Source organism: Molothrus aeneus, chromosome 9, assembly GCF_037042795.1.
Source record: "Molothrus aeneus isolate 106 chromosome 9, BPBGC_Maene_1.0, whole genome shotgun sequence".
NCBI lineage: Eukaryota > Metazoa > Chordata > Aves > Passeriformes > Icteridae > Molothrus > Molothrus aeneus.
The window spans coordinates 1,543,519-1,568,196 of NC_089654.1; the positions used below are offsets into that span (position 1 = coordinate 1,543,519).

The 24,678-nt window shown below is 48.2% G+C and overlaps 1 protein-coding gene across 1 annotated transcript in view; it reads right to left on the reverse strand.

The window, feature by feature from the left end:
* SGIP1 (SH3GL interacting endocytic adaptor 1) overlaps positions 1 to 22,473 on the reverse strand; it is a 54,625-nt gene extending 32,152 nt beyond the window's left edge. The window contains exons 1-7 of the mRNA XM_066556092.1: positions 22,259 to 22,473; positions 8,753 to 8,816; positions 5,301 to 5,325; positions 3,747 to 3,824; positions 2,756 to 2,812; positions 2,296 to 2,350; positions 1,312 to 1,487 (exon numbers count right to left, since the gene is read on the reverse strand). Coding sequence (XP_066412189.1) covers positions 1,312 to 1,487; positions 2,296 to 2,350; positions 2,756 to 2,812; positions 3,747 to 3,824; positions 5,301 to 5,325; positions 8,753 to 8,816; positions 22,259 to 22,268 — 465 coding nt within the window. The 5' untranslated portion in view covers positions 22,269 to 22,473. The remainder of the gene's footprint in view (positions 1 to 1,311; positions 1,488 to 2,295; positions 2,351 to 2,755; positions 2,813 to 3,746; positions 3,825 to 5,300; positions 5,326 to 8,752; positions 8,817 to 22,258) is intronic.
* Positions 22,474 to 24,678: the final 2,205 nt, after the last annotated feature.

Genomic DNA, 24,678 nt, shown 5'->3' on the forward strand with positions numbered 1-24,678 from the left:
AAACCCCATGGAAAACCCCACAGATGCTTCCCTTGGCTTGGGAATCAGGGCAAGACCCTGAATGATGACGACTGAAAATTCCTCTTTTTCCTCACTGAAAAATGAGGATAAGAGAGGGAAAATAAAAAAATCAGGGAATAATACATCCTGATCTCTTTTATGAGCAGGAAAGGGAATTTTTGAGATGTTTTGTACTGGAAACATAATTTCAATACATTTGAGCAACACCTGCAGACCAGACCCCAAAATAAGGACACCAAAGCCAAGTAGGACATCAGCTCCCACAGAGTTTGGGATGATCCCAGTGCAGCATCACTGCCACAGTGCAGCTGGTTTGCAGCTGCCAGATAAATTTGGTCATATCAGACCCCCAAACTCCACCAGCTTAGGAGCAAAACAAATCCCCAGACAAGGCAAGGATCGGTTGGGTTCAAATGTACACAGAGGACCCTCAGCCAGCCCCATCTGATCCTAAATGCAAATATCACGGGCTGAGGACCTGGGTGGTGCAGAGATCCTGACCCATCAGCTATCCATAGGAATTTTGAATCCCCTATAAAAGGGGCTGCCATAATAAACTCTTGGCTGGATAATTAACTGCAAGATGCAAATGGAGCAGAACTGATCCCAGGGACAGAGCCCGTGCCCGCTTGTGCATTTTGGGGTCATTTTGGTTCATCTTGGGTGCAGCCCTGGCTGGGCTCTGGTGCTACCCAAGGTGGATCCATGGAGGAGATGCTTTGAATAAATCCCTGCTTTATTCTGGAGCTCTGCCCAGCCTCTGCTTTGGGGCAGCCTGCACAAGGCACCAACATCACCAAATTTATCTGGCGGCTTCAAACCAGCTGCACTGGGACGCACCAGGGGCCGGGGAAGGCCGGGGAAGGCCGGGGAAGGCCGGGGAAGGCCGGGGAAGGCCGGGGAAGGCCGGGGAAGGCCGGGGAAGGCCGGGGAAGGCCGGGGAAGGCCGGGGAAGGCCGGGGAAGGCCGGGGAAGGCCGGGGAAGGCCGGGGAAGGCCGGGGAAGGCCGGGGAAGGCCGGGGAAGGCCGGGGAAGGCCGGGGAAGGCCGGGGAAGGCCGGGGAAGGCCGGGGAAGGCCGGGGAAGGCCGGGGAAGGCCGGGGAAGGCCGGGGAAGGCCGGGGAAGGCCGGGGAAGGCCGGGGAAGGCCGGGGAAGGCCGGGGAAGGCCGGGGAAGGCCGGGGAAGGCCGGGGAAGGCCGGGGAAGGCCGGGGAAGGCCGGGGAAGAGTGGGGAAGAGTGGGGAAGAGTGGGGAAGAGTGGGGAAGAGTGGGGAAGAGTGGGGGGACTCACCACGGGGGATGGAGAAAGTGCAATGTTGCCAATGGAGGCCTTGAGCTCGTCCACGGTGGCGGCGCTGCGCAGGACGTCCTTGGCCTGCAGGGGCTTGATTTTGATGTTGAATTTCTTGTGCGCCTCCTCCTCCTCCTCTGACTCGCTGGAGGAGTAGAAGTGCTTTCCTTTGGTAGGTACAGCTCAGTTAAGGAATTTTCTTCCCTCGGTGTTCCTGGCTTGCTGGAGAGCAGGAATTTAGTGATCCCAAAATGCTGATCCCAAAAGGGGGGGATAATCCTGTGCTGGGACTGCCACTACTGCATCCCTGTGCAGCCAGAGCATGAGGAGCTGCTGCTCTCAGGGATAAATCCAGCCCAGGGGTTTGGTTTATGAATCCATGTCTGGATTTCATGGAATTGTTCAGGTTATGAGACAATCCAGTCCAACCATCCCCCAACACTGCCATGTCCCCAAGTGCCACATGCACATGGATTTTAAATCACTCCAGGCATGGGGACTCCACCCCTGCCCTGGGCAGCTGTGCCAATGCCTGACTAGCCTTTTCCATGGAGAAATTTTCCCAATATCCAACCTAAACCTCCCCTGGAGCTTGAGGCTGTTCGCCCTTCTCCTGTCCCTGTTCCCTGGGAGCAGATCCCGACTCCAACTGGCTCCACCCTCCTTGTCAAGAGCCAGAAGCTCTTCCCTGATCCTCCTTTTCTTCAGGATAATCACAGACATTTTGGTCTCCATGGAGCATCCCGTGGGATGTTCCCCCACTCCTCATTTCACAGCAGTGAATCAAAGACAACTCAAATGCCTCAGGTAATTGAGCTTGATCTGTGGAGAGCCAGCTACAAATGAAAATCAAAAGGCGGAAATAAATAATTGTAATTAATAATAAATACTAACAGTGAAATAAAAAGAGCCAGAGGCCTGCCTGTGAGCCCAGCTCCTGTTACAGGCTGTAACCCAAGAGGCAAAGCCAAAACCAAAGGATATATCCTGGTTCCTCGGGTCGGATGCTGTATCCCTCCTCGTCCAGCTCAGGGGAGTTCTGGATAGGCAACAAAACAAAACAAACAGAAAAATGAGGAATGTTCATTCCTGGAAAGCTGGAGCAGCTCTTCCCTCCTGTGGGAAAGGATGTCCTGCACAGCCCAAGCCCACAGGGTCCCACAGAACGAAGGACACCTCACATTCCACGATTCATTTTGCAGAAGGAAATGTTTTAATCCTTGTTGAGAATTCAAAGTTTTCTATGGATAAACTGCAATGTCCCATGGGCCAGGACAGGGCTCCCCAGAGCCACCTCATCCCTGGGAATTCTGGCTGACCTGCAGGTATGGAATTGGCGTCTGGACAGAGCTGGTTTCACCCAAAGAGCCCAAAATGAGTGTGGGAAGAGCCTGGGGTTCCCATGGGATGCAGCTGGGGCAGGGAAGCTCCAGGGGACACTTACATATCTGTCCCAGTCGATCTCTGCATAAAATCCATTTGGGGCTCCATTGGTTTTCTTCTGGAAAGGAAAATTCCCAAGATTCAAATGGAGGAAACAGGAGCACAGCACATCCCATAGCAGATGCTGTTATCCCACACCAGAAACCCAGCAGCATTCCCCATCTCTGGGGTTCTCCCATCCCAGAGAGATGAAAGGAGGCAGGGGGGGTTTGAATATTCCTCAGGTGGCCATCCAACATTCCTTAGGGAAAAGTGAGGAAAGGGCTGATTCTCCCTGTGCTGGGATCTTCCAGCCCTTGGGAAGCTCCCAAAGCCAGTAAGGCAGGGAAACTTATGGGGAAACATTTACTGGGAGACAAAACCCCTTCCCCAAGAAAGAGCAATCCCAGGAAGGAGTCAGATCCCGTTATCCCACATGCCAGGCATTGTGAATTTGGGACGGAGCAGTGGGATGAGTCCATGCCATGAAATACCAACACACACAGGAACTGCTGCTTGGCATTGAGGGAATTCCATTTGGAAGAGGCTCCAGGCATCCCTCACCTCTAGAACCCTTTCCTGGTTGGCTCTGGGCACCCAAACCCACCCAAATTCCCACAGCCACCACGATTTTGGGCACCTAAACGGGACAATCCAGCTCCCTTGAGCTTCCAGGGGGACCATTCCCACCCCAGCTCCCTCCGAGGGGCTGGCAGGATGCACTCCCTGATCCAGGGCTGTGTGCAGTCCCTCACCTCCACAGCTCTGGGTGGAGCAGCTCCCTTGGGAGCTCAGCTGAGGAGGGAAAACCTCCCCTGGGTTCTGTTCCGTGGGAATTCTGGGTGCTGCTCCAGGGGATTCCTGCTTTTCCCCCATCCATTTGTATTTAACCCCATTTCCATGGGCCTGGCTGACCCTAAATGGATTTTCCTGCACTCTGGGTTCCAAACAAGGGTGGCTCCCTATTTTCCACAGCCCTGTGGGAGCTGGGGGCCGAGCTCAGTTGTCCTTACCCCGTTTTTATTTCCTCCTTCCCGCGTGCCCTCGGCTTTGCTATTGGAGGTTGGATCATTGGGATGAGGGCTGGGCTGCTGCAAGGGTGGGGGTGGCACAAAAAGGGTTAAAACAGCTGCTCCTTGGCTGTTTCTTTGGGTTTTCTTTTCAAATGTGCAAAACTAAGTTTTAGGAACCAGGGAACATGGATTTGTCAGGAAAGGAAGGCTCAGCTGTGGCTCCACTAGGATTGAAGGTGGATTTTCCTGTGGGCTCTATTCAGCAGTCAGGATTTGCCTCCTGGCCACTCCAGTGGCCGCAAAAATGATGTGGAAAAGGGTCTAGAGGATGAAAAATGATATTAAATGTCTCCATTGCCAATCCCTCTGCCTCAAACACCTCCAGGAGCTTCATTTTGTCCCCTAAAAATTGCATTTCTGCATCCTTGGAGAGGACACCTGAGGTCCCTCTGCCCACACCTGGCAAGGAAAAGCTGCCCATGGGATTTCTGCTGGAAGAGGGAACAGCCTGGGGGTGCTCCCTGGATACTCCCAGAACTACAATTGGAAAAACCCTCCAGGATCATCCAGCCCAAGCTGTGCCCATCCCCACCTTGACACCAAGTGCCACATCCAGGTGTGGACACCTCCAGGGATGGGGACTCCAAACCTCCCTGAACACCCTTTCTGTGGAGAAATTCCTCCTGATATCCAGCCTAAACCTGCTATTTGTTAATTGATCCCACCTCAACCTGCTATTTATTAATTGATCCAGCCTAAGCCTGCTCTTTATTAATTTATCTCTGCTGAATAGAGCCCTGCTGAAGGAACTACCTTTACTTTCATCTCTATTTCCTAACAAGCAGCTTAAAAACACAGGGAGTGCCCAAAGCCAAGGATTTTGGGTCAGACTGGGGGTAAAACTAAGATGATTTCTTGCAAGGAGCAGCTTGCCCCCCAAATTTTTATCTTTTTAAAAGATACTCCAGCACTGCTCTCCCTGCTGAGCCTCACAGGGGGCTCATCTTTATTTTGAGGTGAAATTCTAAAATCTGGATTTACTGAAGAAATAAAGCCCAGTCTGAACCCAGAATATTTTTTATATCGAACACTAAAGGAGACAGGGCCCATCTCCTACCCAGCTCTAGCAGGGACATTTCAGTCTAACACCAGGAATAAAAGCAGCAATAATTAAAAAAAAAAAAAAAAAAAAAAAAAAAAAAAACCAACAAAAAAAAAACCACCAAACCAACAAACCACAAACATCTCCTGGTTTTCAGGTTAATATAGAAAATAAAAATAGAGGTTGGAAACAGCTGCTCTGGCAATGAACTCCTCAGGCAGCAAATCTGGCCCAAGCCAATTAGCAGGGGTGGAAACGAGGATGAGGAGCTGGGATTTAGCAGGACACCTGCTCCCTCTGCCCCTGGCACTCCTCAGGCCTCCCTCTGTTGGTATTTTTATAGGAAAACTGGAATTTGCCTTTTTTAAACGTTTATTTTCTATATTAAACAGAAAGCTGCTCAGAAATGCTGATGGTGGTGGAAGGGGAAGGTGACACTGGGCAATACTCACGATGCCATCCCTGTCCGGTGACCCTCTGGAAAGAACAGAAAAAAAGAGCAGTGTTAGTGCCCAGTAACTTGTGGAAATGAATTTTTAAATTTTATAATTAATTAATGGCAGCAAAGCCTGGAGTTATGAGCACCTCCGAGTTACCTGCACCTCGTGGAACCCACACAAGGTCACAGAATTTTTTCCCTCGTGTTATCAGCTGATAAATTTTAGGTTTATCAGGAAATAAAGGGCTGGGGCTGGCACTGTCCCAGCTGGCTCCTGCACCATCCCACAGCCACATCCCTGCCCGTGTCCATCGCTAGCAGGGGACAGGAATCCCACTGGAGGAATTCCAGGCTTTCTCTCTGCCAGAAGGACAGACACTGCTCTGCTGAGTGCATCGGGGGCTGCCGAGGCTCCCCAGGGACCCTGATCCTGGCTGCCGATGGGATTTGGGATCGGGGCTGGCTCAGGCAGCTCTGCCGGGGATGCCGGGATTTAGGGGATGCCAATGTCCATGGGATGCAGACGGGCGCCTCCCGCACATCCCGGGTTCCCCGCACGGCCAGGGAAGCGCCACCAGCTCACACTTGGCTGGGGCACCAGGGAATCCTGCTGGGAGCCTCTGCTTCCACAGGGAATAACGCCAGCCCGGAAAGCTCTCCAGCTAATCCATCTCTCCTATTCAGGCTCCATCTCCTTGCACAAAAGTCCCCGAAGTGGAAGTGGCAAAAATCCTTTCTGCTGTTATGTTCCCCCACCACTGCGTGACCCCCAGCACAGGGGGTGTCACCTCCTGCTCCGATCCTGGCTGGAATTGCTGGGGAGACCTTTCCCACAGCGGCTCCAGCAGAACCATTCCGGACCCATCAGCAGCTCCAGGGACCCCGGCGAGGTGTCCTGGGAGGGTGGTGACCGGGGGTGGCCCCACGGTGTGGCAGATGCCACCATCCCCGCCTTCTCCCGCTCTATTCCAGCCTCTTCTCTCCCGGTTCCATCCCCGCCCTTCTCTCCCTTCTCTCCCGGTTCCATCCCTCCTTCCTCTCCCGGTTCCATCCCTCCTTCCTCTCCCTTCTCTCCCGGTTCCATCCCTCCTTCCTCTCCCTTCTCTCCCGGTTCCATCCCTCCTTCCTCTCCCTTCTCTCCCGGTTCCATCCCTGCCCTTCTCTCCCAGTTCCATCCCTGCCCTTCTCTCCCTTCTCTCCCGCTTCCATCCCCGCTGCTGCCGGCGGGGATTTGGAGAGCGCCCAAAGCCCCCGGGGCCGTGCCCGCGCCGTGACCCCGCCGTGCTAATCACTGCTGCTGCTAATTGCAGCGTGCTCCGGGCTGGCCTCGCCGCGACCTCCGCCGCAGCCGGGGATCCCTCCCGGGCCCGCCGCAGCTCCCCAGCCCGCCGGGAACACCGGGATCGGGATGGAGGAAACAGCGGGATCGGGATGGGATGGAAGGGAGGGAGCCGCGGGATCGAGATGGGATGGAAGGGAGGGAGCCGCGGGATCGGGATGGGATGGATTGGAGGGAGCAGTCGGATCGGGATGGGATGGGATGGAGGGAGCAGCGGGATCGGGATTGGAGGGAGGGAACCGCAGGATTGGGTTGGGATGGGATGGAGGGAGCCGCTGGATCGGGATGGGATGATGGATTGGAGGGAGCCGCGGGATCGGGATGGGATGGATTGGAGGGAGCCGCGGGATCGGGATGGGATGGGATGGATTGGAGGGAGCAGTGGAATCAGGATGGGATGGATTGGAGGGAGCAGTGGAATCAGGATGGGATGGATTGGAGGGAGCCGCGGGATCGGGATGGGATGGATTGGAGGGAGCAGCGGGATCGGGATGGAATGGATTGGAGGGAGCAGTGGAATCGGGATGGAGCCAAGCGAATCCCAGCGCTGGATAAGGCAGCGCCCAGCCCCGGTTCCAGCGTTTTCCCAAGGGGAGGAGAAGCAAAAGGAGCCTCACTCCTGCCTATCGGGATAAAGGATGGATGAACTCACACCCAGCTGGAGCTCCTGGCTGTCCCACAGCTCGGTGGGTGGGTGCCACCATCCCTGGGGACAGCAGGATGGCACCTCGGGGCTGCACGTCCCTCTTTGGGGATGTGCTCCATGTGTCCCTGTTCTTTGTAGCAGGAAAAGCCCAGCAAAGACACCAATGCCACCAGGGCCACCTGGCTAGGCCTGTCCCTTGGCATGGGAAACCTCCAAGCAGGACACAAAACTGCTCAGGGCAACAAATCCAAGTGGAATTAAAGGAAAAACCTTGGAGTTTCTGCTGACCATGAAACACCTGAGCAGAGCTGCAGGAGGGGACTCCCTGCTGTCCGTCCCCTGCTGTCCCCAGGACATGGTGGTGGCACAGGCTCCTTGGCCACAACACTTGGGGACATCCACCCCAAAGCACAGCAGTGGCTGCTGAGAATCATGGAATTGTTTGGGTTGGAAAACCCCGCAGAGATCATCAAACCCAACCATTCCCAGCACTGCCAAGGCCACCTCGTGTCCCCAAGTGCCACATCCACGGGGATTTTGAACCCCTCCAGGGATGGGGACTCCCGGGCAGCTGTGCCAGGGCTGGGGAACCCTTTCTGTGAAGAAATATTCCCAAAATCCACCCTGAGCTGCCCTGGCCCAGCCTGGGGCCGTTCCCTCTGCTCCTGTCCCTGTGCCCTGGAGCAGAGCCCGACCCCCCCGGCTGTGCCCTCCTGGCAGGGGCTGTGCAGAGCCACAAGGGCCCCTGAGCCTCCTTTGCTCCAGGCTCAGCCCCTGCCCAGCTCCCTCAGGGATTCTGCAGCCCCTGCCCGGCTCCCTCAGGGATTCTGCAGCCCCTGCCCAGCTCCCTCAGGGATTCTGCAGCCCCTGCCCAGCTCCCTCAGGGATTCTGCAGCCCCTGCCCGGCTCCCTCAGGGATTCTGCAGCCCCTGCCCAGCTCCCTCAGGGATTCTGCAGCCCCTGCCCGGCTCCCTCAGGGATTCTGCAGCCCCTGCCCAGCTCCTCAGGGATTCTGCAGCCCCTGCCCAGCTCCCTCAGGGATTCTGCAGCCCCTGCCCGGCTCCCTCAGCCCCTCCTGGGGCTCCAGCCCAGGCTCAGCCCTCACACGCAGCACCCCCCACCAGATGTGGAAAGAATCCAGATGTTTTCTGGGAAGTGAAATCCCCATGCTGCACCAGCCCCAGCCACCAAACCCCACACAAACATCTGTGTAAATCAAATTTTCACCCCTAACCAGCTCTAAAGAGCAGAGAGGAATCTGCTCCAACTCCAAGTCCTCCTTTTCCACCCATCCCCAAAAATCCCCCACAGACCAAGAGCTCCCAGCAGCTCCCAGGAAATCCCACACTTGCTGCATGTGCAGGGAACAGCTGAGATGTGTCTGCTGATAAAATTCCATACAAGGATGACAACAACAGCCCGGGATGCCCCAAATTCCTGCTGAAGGCCCACGAGAGCCTCCTGAGCCCCGGTAACTCACGTGGAGTCAGTGTCCTTCTCTTTCCTGCGTATGCCAAAGGCCTTCCTGGTGCGCTTCTTCAGTCCTGGGGGAGAGCAGGGAAAAAGGAATTGTTAATGTACCCCCAATAAATCCCCCTCAGGGCCCCTCGCTGCCTCCCTGCCTGCAGCCCATAGCTGGGGTGAGAAAAGGGCCAGAGCCAGGGGATCAGGGATCTCAGAACTGAGGGGCTGCCAGGAGGCTGTGGGGACATTTCTGTCTGCCATTTATTTGTTCTTTTAACGCTAATTAACTCCCTCCCAGCGTGTGGGACTGAGTTATTGCCCACTTAATATTCCACACTCAATAGTTATTTCACAATTAATATTCCACACTCAATAGTTATTTCCCACTTAATATTCCACACTCAATAGTTTATTTCACAATTAATATTCCACACTCAATATTTTATTTCACAGTTAATATTCCATACTCAATATTTATTTTGCGGTTATTATTTCCCAGTTAATATTTATTACAGTTATTATTTCCCACTCAATATCTGTTTCACAGTTCTTATTTCCCAGTTAATATTAATTCCACTCAATATTTGTTTCCATTATTATTTCACAGTTAATATTTCAGGGTTTTTTTCCCCAGTTATTATTAATTTCACAGTTATTTTTTCCCAGTTAATATTTCCCACTCAATATTTGTATCAGTTATTATTTCCCAGTTAATATTTCAGGGTTTTTCCCCCAGTTAATATTAATTTCATGGTTATTTTTTCCCGGTTAATATTTCCCACTCAATATTTGTCTCGGTTATTATTTCCCAGTTAATATTTCAGGGTTTTTTCCCCAGTTAATATTAATTTCACGATTATTTTTCCCAGTTAATATTTGTTCCACAATTATAACTACCCAGTTAATATTTATTTCCCAGTTAATATTCTTTTCCACATTTAATATTTTTTCCCAGTTATTACTTCCCAGTTAATATCTTTCCCAGTTAATATTATTTTTCACATTTAATTTTTTTCCGCAGTTGATTGTTTCACAGTCAAGATTTCCCAGCTAATATTTCTCACTCAATATTTGTTTTGCACTTATTCTTTCCCAGCTAATATATATTTCACAGTTAATATTTCCCAGTTATTATTTCCCACTCAATTTTCTTTTCACAGTTAATATTTCCCAGCTAATATTCCCATTATTTCTGTCCTGATGGCTCCCTCCTTTCCTGTGCTGTTTGTGGGCACTGCTGAAAGGAGGAAAAACCCTCCTGGGTGTTAAAACCCAGCTTAAGCCCAAGTTTGGTTGTGGTCAGCCCCGGTTTTTGTCTGCTCAATGCCTGGCACCAAGGATTCCGGAGCCAGCTGGGAAATCCTGGAATTCCAGAGCCCCAGGAGCAGCAGCCTCACCACAGCCCTTGGAGAGCAGAAGGAGCACAGTGGCTTCCTCCAAGCTTTTCCCTCTTTTTGCAGAATTCTGGGATGCTTTGGGCTGGAGGGGATTTTAGAGCTCACCCTGCTTCCCATGGGCAGGGACATCGTCCCCCATGCCAGGTTGTCCAGCCTGTGGAATCCACGAATTCCATAAACCCAGCTGAGCCCCACAGGCTCATCCTGCCCCATTCCTGGCTCTGCTTTCCCAAATCCATCCTTTCCCATGCCCACCAAGGGTCAGTGAGTCCCTAATAACAGAGAATATTCCCATTTTTCTCCCCTGGAGAATCCTGCTCCCCCAAACCCTGCGCAGACCCAGCGGGGCCGAGAGCCCCAGGGCTGAGCTGCTCTTTGGTGTCCCCTGGAGCAGAGCCCCAAAAGTGGCAGAAATGTGCTCAGAAGCTGGGTTGTCTACGAGTTCCATCTGCTTGGAGGGCTGCTGGCTCCAGGAGAGGGGAAAACAGGGATGCTTGGGAAAGAGGAAGCAAAAGGAGCTCTGCCTTTGGAGAGGGGAGCAAACCCCACAAACACCCTGCTCACCCCAGAGAGTGACACCACAAAGGGACACAGCTCCGGGGCAAAATCCCAGGATGGCATTTCCAGCAGCTCCTGAGTCCCTGGAGCAGGAAAATTCCCCATCTGGAGGAGCAGGGGCTGAGCTGGGGTTGGGATCTGCTCCTCCAATCCCTGGAGCAGGAAAATTCCCCATCTGGAGGAGCAGGGGCTGAGCTGGGGTTGGGATCTGCTCCTCCAATCCCTGGCACAGGAAAATTCCCCATCCAGGGAGCAGGGGCTGAGCTGGGGCTGGGATGTGCTCCTCCAATCCCTGGCACAGGAAAATTCCCCATCTGGAGGAGCAGGGGTTGAGCTGGGGCTGGGATCTGCTCCTCCAATCCCTGGCACAGGAAAATTCCCCATCCAGGGAGCAGGGGCTGAGCTGGGGCTGGGATCTGCTCCTCCAATCCCTGGCACAGGAAAATTCCCCATCCAGGGAGCAGGGACTGAGCTGGGGCTGGGATCTGCTCCTCCAATCCCTGGCACAGGAAAATTCCCCATCCAGGGAGCAGGGGCTGAGCTGGGGCTGGGATCTGCTCCTCCAGTCCCTGCCAGGTGCTTTCAGGGCTGAAGCTCCCCAAGGCCTGTCCTGGCAAGACTCAGCCTTACAGAAATTCATCAAACCTCATCCATGAGGCTGCTCCCAGCCCTGAGCCACGGGAATCCCACGGGAAATTCTCTGGGCTGCCAGGGCAGAGCCCGGCTGAGCCAGCCCTGATCTCACCTCAGCCACAAAAGCCTCTCCAAACCCAGCACCATCCACCTCTAAACCCCTTTTTTCCCCCGCTGTCCATAAGAATTCCACCTGGGAAACACAATTTGCTATTTTAAAATAACTCTGAAATTTCCTCTGCTTTATTCTTAGCAGGGACCAACATCATTTTCTGCACCAGAAACTGAATTCTAGGAGCAAACCAACCCCATTCCCCCAAATCCAGCCCTTCACCCTCCAGTCCCAGGTTGCCTCTCAAACCCCAAATATTGATTTTTTAAATTTAAATTTCAGTTTCAAATAGTGAGGGATGTTCCTGGAGGAAAAATTATTCACTTGGGAGCATGGAGCTCATAGGAAAAACTCCTCTCCAAAGGAAAGAGGAGTGTGGATGCTCTTTGTGGTGATTGAAGCAGAAAAAAATTGCTTGAAATGAATTCTACTCCATCTGTGCACAAAGATTAAATTTATCTGTGACAGACTCAGGAGCAGGGAAAGAAGGAAGAGGAGGAGGAAAATGAAATAATCACTCTTAAGTTGGATTTTTCCTTGTTTTGGGTGTGGGGCATTTTCAGAGCTGAATTTGAGCAGCCTCAAGTCAATTTTTCAGGTAGGAAAAGCTGATTTCATTTATAAAGATTACATTTCTATCATTTTTAAAGACTTGGTGTGTGACTCAAATTGGCTGGTAATTTTTTTGCTATTTATCCAATTGGTTACAAGGTGCTTGCGTGTGAATGTGCAAGGCTTTTTTTATAGATATTTACATTATTTTTTGTGGATTCTTATGGGATGGATCTTCTGTTATGACAGGTGTAACTTATTTTTCTTGGCAAGATTAGGTTGTTATGTAAACTGATTCTCATTCTTTAGATTCTTTCTTATGGGAATTAACTTTTACAAGTCAATCATTTTATAAGGCCTTTCTTTTATAATATTTTGTAGTTATTTAATGTACTGTAAATAAATATTTTATATATAAATATATAAAATAAACTCTATATAGATAGAAATATTTATTTATTTTTTATATATATAAATAAATGTAAGTGAATTTTGCCTACAAATAATTTTTCATCAGGGTGAGGTTACCTACAAATAACGTAATTATTTTACAAATAATGTAATTATTTGTAGGTAACATCACCCTGCCTTGAAACTGAATGAATTGGGTGACATTCCCTCTGCTTTGCCCAGCACACTCAAACCTGCAAATTCCTCCCAAATTCCTTGGGAGAGCCCAGAAATCCGGGAATCCAAGGGGAGAACAACCCTGCCTGTGCCCAGCACAGCAAAACAAACTCCTGAAATCCTCAGGTACTCCCAGAGGGAAAAGCCATGCAGTAAATTCAATTCTAAGGCAGGCTAATGCTGCATAAAAAATAAAAATATTATAAAAGAAAAACATAAAATTGTGGTTTAGGCCTGCCACTCCAGCTAAGTGCAGTTAGTTAATTCCCATAAGGAAGAATCTCAGGAATGAGTTTACATAACAGCCTATTCTTGCCAAGAAAAATAAATCACACCTGCCATAACAAATAATAATAACAAACAATAACTATTGCCCATAAGAATCCACCCAAAATAATGTAAACATCTATTTAAAAAGCCCTGCACATGCACACACAAGCACCTTGTGACCAATGGGAGAGCAGCAACAAAATTACAGCCAATTCCAGTCAAACACAGAGCCTTTAAAAGCTATGGAAGTTTTAGGAATAAAGAATTTGCTTTTTCTACATGAAAAAAACTGAGTCCTGTCTGCTTTAAACCCCAGCAGGCCCCAGATCCTCACCCCAAAGATTCTCCTCAGCCTGGACACCACAAGGAGATTTTGGGACCAAATTGGGCACTTTTGGTGCTTGGCACATCCCAAAATCCCCATCTCCTTCCCCCCTGCAGCACAAAGCCAGTCCCACTCAATGTTTGTTTCCCAGTCAATATTTCCCAGTTAATATTTGTTATAATAATACATTTTCCCAGTTAATACATTTTTCCCCACTCAGTAGTTATTATTTATTCGTTTCCCAGTTATTTCCCACTCAATATTTTTTCCACAGTTATTATTTCCCAGTTAATCTTTGTTCCCCAGATAATATTTTTCTCCCAGCCGATTTATTTCCCCAGCTGATATCTCTCACTCAATATTTGCATCACAGTTAATATTTGTTTCCCAGTTAATACTTCCCACTTATTATTTGTTTCCCAGTCAATATTTCCCACTCATTATTTCTTTCCTACTCAATATTTTCTTTCCCAGTTAATATTTCCCACTCAATATTTGTTTCACATTTGTCATTTCCCAGTTAATATTTGTTCCCCAGTTAATATTTTTCTCCCAGCTAATTTTTTTCCCCAGTTAATTTCTCTCACTCAATATTTTCATCACAGTTAATATCTGTTTCCCAGTTAATATTTCCCACTCATTATTTATTTCCCAGTCAATATTTCCCACTCATTATTCTCTTTCCCAGTCAATATTTGTTTCCCAATTATTATTTTTCCCCTGCTATTATTCCAAATAATTCTGTGCTCCCAAAATCACACCCAGAGTGGGATTTTCAGGGAATTTCAGGGGTTTAGAGGATAAAGGGAGGTGGCAGAGCTCCCAGTTACCTTCCCTTCACCCCACACATAAGTAACTTTTATATATATATATTTGTGTATATATATAAATAATTATTATTTACAGTATACTATTATATATGATGTCATATATTGCATTTTATAGTAATTTACATTATTTCATAATATTGTATATTACCTGGTTTGTATTTTATATACTGTATTTTATAATATTTTATAGTATATGTTATAGTAATTATGTTAATTGTTATGTATTAATTAATTTAGGGCTGTTGAATTGTTCAAGGCCAGGCTGGACAGGGCTGGGAATAATCTGGGATATTGGGAATTGTCCCTGACCTGGCTGGAATGGGATGAGCTGGAAGAGGTTTCCAACCCAAACCATTCCAGGGTTTCATGATTATTATTAATTAATGATTAATATCAACTCTAATAACAAGGCACACCTTGGATGATTTCCATAAATCTAACATTATTTCATGTATTTATTTATTTTATTTGTGGGGCTGCCTGAAATCCTTGGTGCACCTGGAGCAGGGGCAGGCTGGGGAATCTCATCCTTCCTGCTCCAATTACCCCAAAATTCCTGAAATTTGCCACAAATTAATCCCAGCTTGAGATTTTCAATTCCTGACCAGGTGTAGGCGGAGAATTTTAAGATTTTTTTCCTCAATACATCGCCGAAAAAATTTAAACACAAATGACACCAAAGGAAAAAAATCAGAATTTAAAGACAAATTTAAAAGTGCCAATCCCAGAAGTGTTTTTCCAAGGCTGGGATGGGTAAGGAATATTTTTCCCAGATAATTCAGGATTTAAAATCTGCTTTTAAACACACTTCTCATTGCCAGCAGCAATCCAGAGTAAACTGGGATGTGCTGGGGAATTCCCCCTTCCCAATCCCACACCAAAACTTCCTCAGCAGGGGAGGAGAAGGGCAGGAATTCCCACAGGACAGCCCCAAAATCTCGGGCTCCAAGAGGTAAAATGGAAAAAAATTAAAAAAAAAAAAAAAAGGAAAACATTAAAATTGAAGAATTAAAATGGGGAAAAATAAAATTAAAAGGGGAGAAAAATAAAATTAAAAGGGGGAAAAAATAAAATTAAAAGGGGGAAAAATAAAATTAAAAGGGGGAAAAATAAAATTAAAAGGGGGGAAAATAAAATTAAAAGGGGGGAAAATAAAATTAAAAGGGGGGAAAATAAAATTAAAAGGGGGGAAAATAAAATTAAAAGGGGGGAAAATAAAATTAAAAGGGGGGAAAATAAAATTAAAAGGGGGGAAAATAAAATTAAAAGGGGGGAAAATAAAATTAAAAGGGGGGAAAATAAAATTAAAAGGGGGGAAAATAAAATTAAAAGGGGGGAAAATAAAATTAAAAGGGGGGAAAATAAAATTAAAAGGGGGGAAAATAAAATTAAAAGGGGGGAAAATAAAATTAAAAGGGGGGAAAATAAAATTAAAAGGGGGGAAAATAAAATTAAAAGGGGGGAAAATAAAATTAAAAGGGGGGAAAAATAAAATTAAAAGGGGGGAAAAATAAAATTAAAAGGGGGGAAAAATAAAATTAAAAGGGGGGAAAATAAAATTAAAAGGGGGGAAAATAAAATTAAACCCCAACACCTGAAACTAATTTAAACCTCAAAAATAGATCAATTTTTTGAGGGTTTCAGTAGCAAACCCCAGCAGCTGGAAGCACTTCCAGCCTCGCTGCCCTTTCATTCCCACAGCAGAGCAGAGAAGCCTTGGGAAGTGCCCAGGAAGAGGCGGCTGCAGCTTTGGGATTCTGGTTCCAGACAAAGGCTGGGCTCTCAATGGCTGGCACAGCAAACAGGGCCACGCTTGTGCTCCTGGGGAAAGCTCCTGCCCTAAAAATCCACCTGCACCGCCCGCCAGGCCTTGGGGCCTTTGGGTTTGTCTTCCCAAACCTCGGGGGGGGAAAAAAAAAAGAGAAAAATCACATGCATGGGTTGGTATTAAAGAAATGAGTGTAAAAATTGGCTGGCAGGGAAAATTATATGGGAAAATAAATAAATATCTATATACACATATGGGAAATGGGAAAATAAATATATATATATAGAGAGAGGAAAATTATATATATGGGAAAAAATTTTATATATATATATATGGGAAAAAATTTTATATATATATATATGGGAAAAAATTTTATATATATATATATGGGAAAAAATTTTATATATATATATATGGGAAAAAATTTTATATATATATATATATATGGGAAAAAATTTTATATATATATATGGGAAAAAATTTTATATATATATATATGGGAAAAAATTTTATATATATATATGGGAAAAAATTTTATATATATATATGGGAAAAAATTTTATATATATATATATATATGGGAAAAAATTTTATATATATATATGGGAAAAAATTTTATATATATATATGGGAAAAAATTTTATATATATATATGGGAAAAAATTTTATATATATATATATGGGAAAAAATTTTATATATATATATGGGAAAAATTTTTATATATATATATATGGGAAAAAATTTTATATATATATATATGGGAAAAAATTTTATATATATATATGGGAAAAATTTTTATATATATACGGGAAAAATTTTTATATATATATGGGAAAAATTTTTTTATATATATATGGGAAAAATTTATATATATATGGGAAAAATTTATATATATATATGGGAAAAATTTTTATATATATATGGGAAAAATTTTTATATACATATGGGAAAAATTTTTATATATATACATATGGGAAAAATTTTTATATATATACATATGGGAAAAATTTTTATATATATATGGGAAAAATTTATATATATATATGGGAAAAATTTATACATATATATATATGGGAAAAATTTATACATATATATATATGGGAAAAATTTATACATATATATATATGGGAAAAATTTATACATATATATATATGGGAAAAATTTATACATATATATATATGGGAAAAATTTATACATATATATATATGGGAAAAATTTATACATATATATGGGAAAAATTTATACATATATATATATGGGAAAAATTTATACATATATATATATGGGAAAAATTTTTATATATATACATATGGGAAAAATTTTTATATATACATATGGGAAAAATTTTTATATATATATATGGGAAAAATTTTTATATATATATATGGGAAAAATTTTTATATATATATATGGGAAAAATTTTTATATATATATGGGAAAAATTTTTATATATATACATATGGGAAAAATTTTTATATATACATATGGGAAAAATTTTTATATATATATATGGGAAAAATTATATATATATGGGAAAAATTATATATATATGGGAAAAATTATATATATATATATGGGAAAATTTTTATATATAAATGGGAAAAATTTTTATATATAAATGGGGAAGAGGCAGAATTCCCAGTCCCTCCCCTGCCGAGGCAGATGGATCCTTCCTGACAGGTCTGGAGCCTCCCAACACTTCCAGGTCACTGCTCTGGGGAGGAGCTCTGTATTCCCCTCCTCCCATTTTTCCTTCTTGTTCCTCCTCTCCAATCCCAATACTGCCACAAACTCTGGATAAATCCCATTTTCCTTCATGTTCTCCTCTCCAATCCCAATATTGGATTGGGATTCCTGCCACAAGCTCTGGGTTAATCCCATTTTCCTTCGTGTTCCTCCTCTCCCAAAACTGGGTCAGGATTCCAGCCACAAACTCTGGATAAATCCCATTTTCCTTCATATTCCTCCTTTCCAAACCCAAAGCTGGGTTGGGATTCCAACCACAAACTCCGGGTAAATCCCATTTTTCACCTCCAACAGCTCTGGGGGCTCAGCATCAACATTTAGGGCAGGATTTCCCCCAAATCCACGATTTTAAGGGGTGAAACCCCGCCCTGGGGAGGCCCAAGGTGAGCAGCCCTGACCTCACCTGGAATTTTCTCTCCTGCAATCCCTGGAACAGGAATGAGGCTGGTGAATCACACAGGAAGTTCCTGCCTTGCCAGGAAATCCCAAACTCCTGCGTTTGGGCACCAGTTCCAGATGCCCAAGGGCACATTTTAAACTGGGCTCACCCCAAGGAGGAGTTTTGCCTCATTATTTTGGGTTTTGCCACTTTTCCCCCCCTAGGTATTCCCGTATTATTTTTTTTAGGTTTTGCCACGTTTCTTTTCCCAGCTTTTGTCTCCTTTTGTTGTTGTTGTTTCAGTGTTTTGTGTTTGTTTTTGCATCCCAAACCCAAGAGCTCCAGAGCTTTTTCCCACTGCTCTTCCAAACTTTTCACTTCCAAGGCCTCATTCCCACAAAATTCCTCCTTTCCAGCTCAAACCCACCTGGATCAGCCCCCCAAAAACATCCCAAAATTCTCCATGGACATCTCTGGCCTTGAGCATGGTGGGATGTCCCCAACCCCCAGCCCATCCTGGCAGATCCAGAGCAGCCAAATCCTTGGATCAGGCTCAGCATTTTCCGGGAAAAGAGGGAAAAAATCTTCTCCTACATCCTCAAAAAGTGGTTTCCTTTTCCTTCCCAGTTCTGCAGAAAATTCCAGCAGGTCTGGAAGAATCCATCTCAGAGGGCAAGGATGGAGATATCCTACACCAAGCTCTGGCTCTCCGTGGATCTGAGCTCAGCCATGGATTTCTGACCAAACTCTGGAAGATCCCAACACTCCTGACTCGGTGTTCTGGGAATTTTCTGGGATGGTTTTCCAACCATGCCTGAATTCGTGATATTTCCATCAAACCTGCTGGTGGCGTTCTCAAACCCAAAACCCCCCAAATTTTCCCAGATCATTTCCTTGCCGAGTCCTGCAGACGACACTGAGCGCATTCAAACAAAATTCACTGAGACCAGACCACCCAAAAATAAAGTCAATTTTCAAGCAACAAAAAGGATTTTTTGGGATGTGCCATTGATGCCTCTGGGCTCAGCAATCCAAAAATGGAGACCACCAGGGCTAAAAGATGATTCCAGAAGGATTTTCCCAGTCTGGATGTGACCAGAGGATCCCAGACTGGTTTGGGTTGGGAGGGACCTTAAATCCCATCTCACCCCACCCCTGCCGAGGGCTGGGACACCTTCCACAGTCCCAGCTGGACAGAACATTCCCATGGAAATTCCACGGGTGAGCAAACTCCCCAGTTTGTGAGAAATTCCCACTCTGGGAAGGCTCTCCCCCATTCTGGGGTCTGGAGGAGCACCTGGTGGAGTCCAGGAAAAGCAGGAATGAGCCTCTCCAAAGGAGCCAGATCTGCTCCTGTCTCCCCAACATCCGAGCTCCTCCCTGAGCCGCCATTCCCAAACTTCCCAAAGCCTCCCAAGGCCCTGGAGATGCAGCAGAGCATTCCAAAGGAGTCAAACCTGTTCCATGCCCGGATGTTCACCTCTGCCCGGGGCGCTCTGAGTGTTCCTCAATCCCAGGGAACATCCAAACCCTGCTCGTTCCTCAATCCCAGGGAACATCCAAACCCTGCTCGTTCCTCAATCCCAGGGAACATCCAAACCCCGCTCGTTCCTCAATCCCAGGGAACATCCAAACCCTGCCCGTTCCTCAATCCCAGGGAACATCCAAACCCTGCTCGTTCCTCAATCCCAGGGAACATCCAAACCCCACTCGTTCCTCAATCCCAGGGAACATCCAAACCCTGCTCGTTCCTCAATCCCAGGGAACATCCAAACCCTGCTCGTTCCTCAATCCCAGGGAACATCCAAACCCTGCTCGTTCCTCAATCCCAGGCAACATCCAAACCCTGCTCGTTCCTCAATCCCAGGGAACATCCAAACCCTGCTCGTTCCTCAATCCCAGGCAACATCCAAACTCCATTTGCTCCTTCCACACGTGGTGGGACCTCTGGGGGGTTTTATCCCCATCCCAACCCTGCTGAGTGAAGCCAAGCACAGCAAATCCATGGAATGTTCCTGCCCCTCCATGGAGATGGAGGAATTTCCATTCCTGCACCTGTGGCACCTTTGGTGTCCTCCAGCAAGGATTTGGGTCAGGGAAAAAAAACCTTTTTATCTTTTTTTTTTTGGGTGTCATTGGGATTTTTAGACACCCACAAAAAAGAAACATTTTTCTCCCACCTCCCAGAAGAATGACAAAATATCCCATATATTGAGCACAACGTCCATAGCCAGCAAAAACTGCTCATCCTGTGCCATTCCCAACCGGGGGAATTATCTTTTTTCCCCAAAAGGATCCAAAGAGAATCCATGGGCCAGGTCCCTCCTGCTGCCCATGGGTGGCCTCAGGTCCTGTGCCCAGTGGCCACCACTCCAGCAGGAAAAGTGATTTAAATCATTAATTACAATAATAATTAAACCCCTCTAAGGTGCTCGCTGCAAGGAACTCCCAGTGTTTTGCTCAGGTTTAAAAGTTTCAGCTCCAGTTAAGCCAAGCTTGTTAAACCCATTGAATTTGTTGTATTAATATTAATTAAACCACCCCTGCAAGGGGCCAGAGTTTCAGGGGGACCCTGGGTTGAAGTTCCACTCTCCCACACATCCAACCAATTTCCAACTATTTCAAAACTCAGATTAACCCAGGAATTATTTCTGATTTTCCAACTTCTGTTCTAGGTTTACATCAACCACTTGGAGAAGGCTTCAAGGTGTTTAATAATTCACTTTTTAGGATTAGTGTTTAGTTTTCCCCGATTAGTGTTTAGTTTTCCCCCCCCGTGCATGGCTGGGTCATGGAAGGTGATTCCACCTCTGCCAGAGCCCAACATCCCAGCCCTGGATCCATCCCCAGTGTGGGGCTGGGCAGTGACCAAAGCTCCTGCCAGGCCAAAACCCTCAAGGAATAAAACCAAATCCCAAAAAAACCCAAAACAAAAAAACCCCAAACCCAAAAGGGCCTCAAAACCCCAATTTACTTCACCCAAGCAGCCTCAAAACCGAATAAATAACTCAAACCAAGGCCTACAACAAAACAGCTTCAGTTTACCCACATTCATTCATCCATAAATGCTGGAATTTTGGGAGCAGCGAGGTTTTTAATGGCATTTTCCCTGCCATGACCTGCTCCTGTCGTGGGATGGGTTTGATGTCATGGGCTAAAATTAAAACCACTTTTGCTTGTGACTCTCATCAGCACCAGGGAGAGCAGGGAAGGCTTTTCCTGGGATCTAAAGGACCACAAAACTCATTTCCCTCACACCAAAGCCTCCAGAGCCATCCCATGAGAGGCTGCTCCATGTGCCCACAGTCCCCAGTTCCCCAGGCCAAAGGAACATCCTAAACCCACAGAAATCCCATGGATCCCGAGGCCTCTCCAGGGGGATTTGGGCACGGGGCAGCCCCAGATTTCAGGGATCCTCCAGGAAGCAATTCCCCAATTTCTGCCTGTCATTCCAGGGAGCTCCCTGGGTTGGAAGTGGCTCCACCAAGCCAGGCCCTGCTGCTGCCACCAATGGGCCGGAAATCCCCTAAAATCCAATATATTTTGCTCTTGCTGGCCCCGGAGTATCCATTCTGCTAAAATACAATTACATCCAAGACATCCTTTCCCTGCATCCTGCTCCAGAAGGAATTAAAATTATAAATAATAAAGGAGAGCTTTACATACGGGCGAGACAGACGACAGAGGATAAAATTCCTGTCATGCCCAGAGGCTTTTCCCACACAGGATCAGACACAGCTCCCTGAAGCATCCTGTGCCTGCAGCCCAGATTTCCTCCTCATCCCCTTTTTCATGCCGAGAAACCCCAATCCAGCATCTCCTCCTCCTTCCCCCGACCCGCATCTCCACGGCTCGGCAAGGGAAAAAAAAAAAATCATCTCGAGCTGCGATTCCCTGGTTTCCCACGGAAACGATGCTCATCCATCCAGGGAAAAGCAGCGAACGCCATCCAGCCGCTGCACAGCCCCGGCTCCATCCCCGAGCAGCACAGCAGGATAAAAATCGGGATTTCGGGGTCGGAATCCAGCCGGGTCTGGGCTGGAGGAAGCGGCGGCTCCCCGGAAAGCCGGGAATTCGCGCAGCCCGAGCTGCCTACACAGGGCTGGGGATGGAATTGCAAATAACCTGACGGGCTCGATATTATATCACCGCCCTGCCGCCCGGCTGAGCCGGCGAGCGCCCGGGATTAGGGGGAGGGGAAGGTTTGATTGCATTATTCTCGGCATTATCGGCGGTATTATTCCATTTCGGGAAGGCTGGAGCCCCCCGGGCACGGGCTCGGTGCCTCCCCCCCTCCGGAGAACGCGCCCGGCTCATCACCCACCTTCCATCATGGTGGCAGAATTGCATTCCTCAATTTCCGAGGAGCCTGGAAAAACGCAGGAGAGTGCGGATCCCGGTCAGCAGCGCTCGGCCCCGGCGCGGGGAGGAGGAGGAGGAGGAGGAGGAGGAGGAGGAGGAAGGAGCGGGAGCGCCTGGGCTAGGGGCAGGCCATGGATGCTGCTGCGCCTGTATCACCTCCAGGATGGCAGCGCGGAGGATGCTCGCGGAGAGGGAGGACGAGGCGGGCTCGGTGCCTCCCGCCCCGCACTCCTCACATGCGCGCTCGCTCCCGACACACCCCCCGGGAACGCTCCAACCTATTTCCCAGATTTTTCTCTTTCCCCCCCCCCCCCTTTTTCCCCCCTCCCCAGCGCCGTTTTCCCCAAAAGCAGAGCCCCCGTCCGCACCTCGTGACGCACTTCCCCTCCCTTAATCCTATTGCGGGTTAATTCCTGTCAGATTAGGAGGAGCGGGCCCGGGGATGGGAGAAGGGATCGATCCCGGCCGGAGGAGGCAGCGGGGCCGAGCCGGGCACGCCGGGCCCCGCTCCCGCTGCCATCCCGGGGACAAATCCATCCCTGACGTCACAGCGGCAGCAGCCAGCCCGAGAGGAGGATGCGGGAGAAATTCCTCCCGACTGCTTCCAGCAGCGCCCGGGAATTAATCTCGCATGAAGGGAGAGCGGAGCGGGGAACAAAAGAGGCCGGGGAGGCGCCGGGGGGGCTGCGAGCGCTGCGGCCGGGCCGTGTCCCCGCGATGCCACCCCCGCTCTGTGTCCCCCCACGGTGCCACCCCCGTGCCCCGTGTCCCCCAGGGTCCCTCACCCCTTCCCAACCCGTCACTGGGGTCGGCGGGGCTCAGCCTAAATCATTGGGATCCCGCCTGGTTTATCCAAGAAAATGCGGGATTTAGAACCGTTCCTGGCAAACCCGGCCGTACGCAGCTCCCAAAGTCCGGTTGGTTTTTTTTTCCTGGCAGGAAAGGGGCTCGAACCCTCCCAGGCTCCTCCCGGGATCCTCATCCCAAAGAGCATCGGGGCTGGACAGGACAGCGGAGACAGCCCGGGCTCGGCCCCCGCCGCTTCCCAGCGCCCGCGGAAAAAAAAAAAAAAAACAAAACAAAAAAAACCCAAAAAAATCCCCCAAAAAACCAAGAAAAAACCCCAAAAATCCAAAACCAACGGGAGCTGCACCAGCGGCGCCCGCTGCCCTCGGAGGAGCCGCCGCTGCCCCTCCTGTCCCCGCAGGGCGCAGCAGCCGCGGTCTGGGGACAGCCCGCGCTCTCCAGGCTTTTCAACGTGACCGCGGAGCGAGCGGGGATGGAAAACTCCCCTTGTGCCACCCGCCCTGCATCAGCATCCTCAGGATCATCCCGGCAGCCTCATGGGCTTGTGTCAGGATTTCTCCCGGCTCGGGAGCAATGCCCACATCATTTTTCCCATTGAAAAAGAAAAAAAAGCTGTTTTTCATTAATGAAAATCAAATGTTTGCCCTATTAAAATAGTAATAGTAAGATAATAGTAAGATAATTAAAATGAATAAAATAAAATATTTTTTTTCTCCCATTTCAAAAATTAATCCAAAGGCAAAGCACCTGCAAGGGTCTGGACAAGTCAGAGAGGGAGCAGGACCTCAGCAGGGTCTGTGTATCCAGCCCATCCCAGCTGGTGGGAAATGCCAGAGCAGCAGCCAGAGGGATGGGATTATTGAACAGATGGTTCCTGTAATCCCTGCAAGGAGCTCCTGTGACCTGCCTGCCCCACTGCCAGCTCAGGGACAGGAGCCCAGTGCCCTCGGGAATTCTGGTGGTAATCCCAGGCTGAGCACAGCCCCTGGAATGCTGTCCCACTGTCCCAGCCCTCAAACAGCCCAGGAGCCAGGCTGGCACGCGTGGGAGGACATCCCAGGGATGGACAGACACCTTCCATGCCCAAATTCCTCCTGGACACACCCAAATAACACAAATCCCCCCCCAAAAATCCATGGAGCAGCTGCACAGCCCCAGCACTGCCATCCCTGGCAGCGCCCAGGGCCAGGGGCTGGAGCAATCCTAGGGAAGGTGTCCCTGCCATGGCTGGGATGGGCTTTGGGGCCCTTCCGAACCTCAATCCAGGGATTCTGTGGTGCCACATCCAGGACAGAGCCAGTGCCCCCTTCCCACATCTCCAGAGGGTTGAAATTCCTGACGCAAACAAGGAGAGCCAGGAGTTCCCTGCAAATCCCTTCCAGGGCAGGCTGTGGATACAAAAATCCTTTTTACCAAATTTCCCCATTTCCGGCCTGGCTTTGGGCAGCCTCCCCATCACCCTGGGAATCCTTGGGCTGCTGCTCCAGCTTTCCCTGGATCCACGGGAGAGCTCAGCCTTGTCAGGCACCTCCTGCCACGGGCCCTGACCAAAACTGCCCTTCCCGTGGCCAGAAT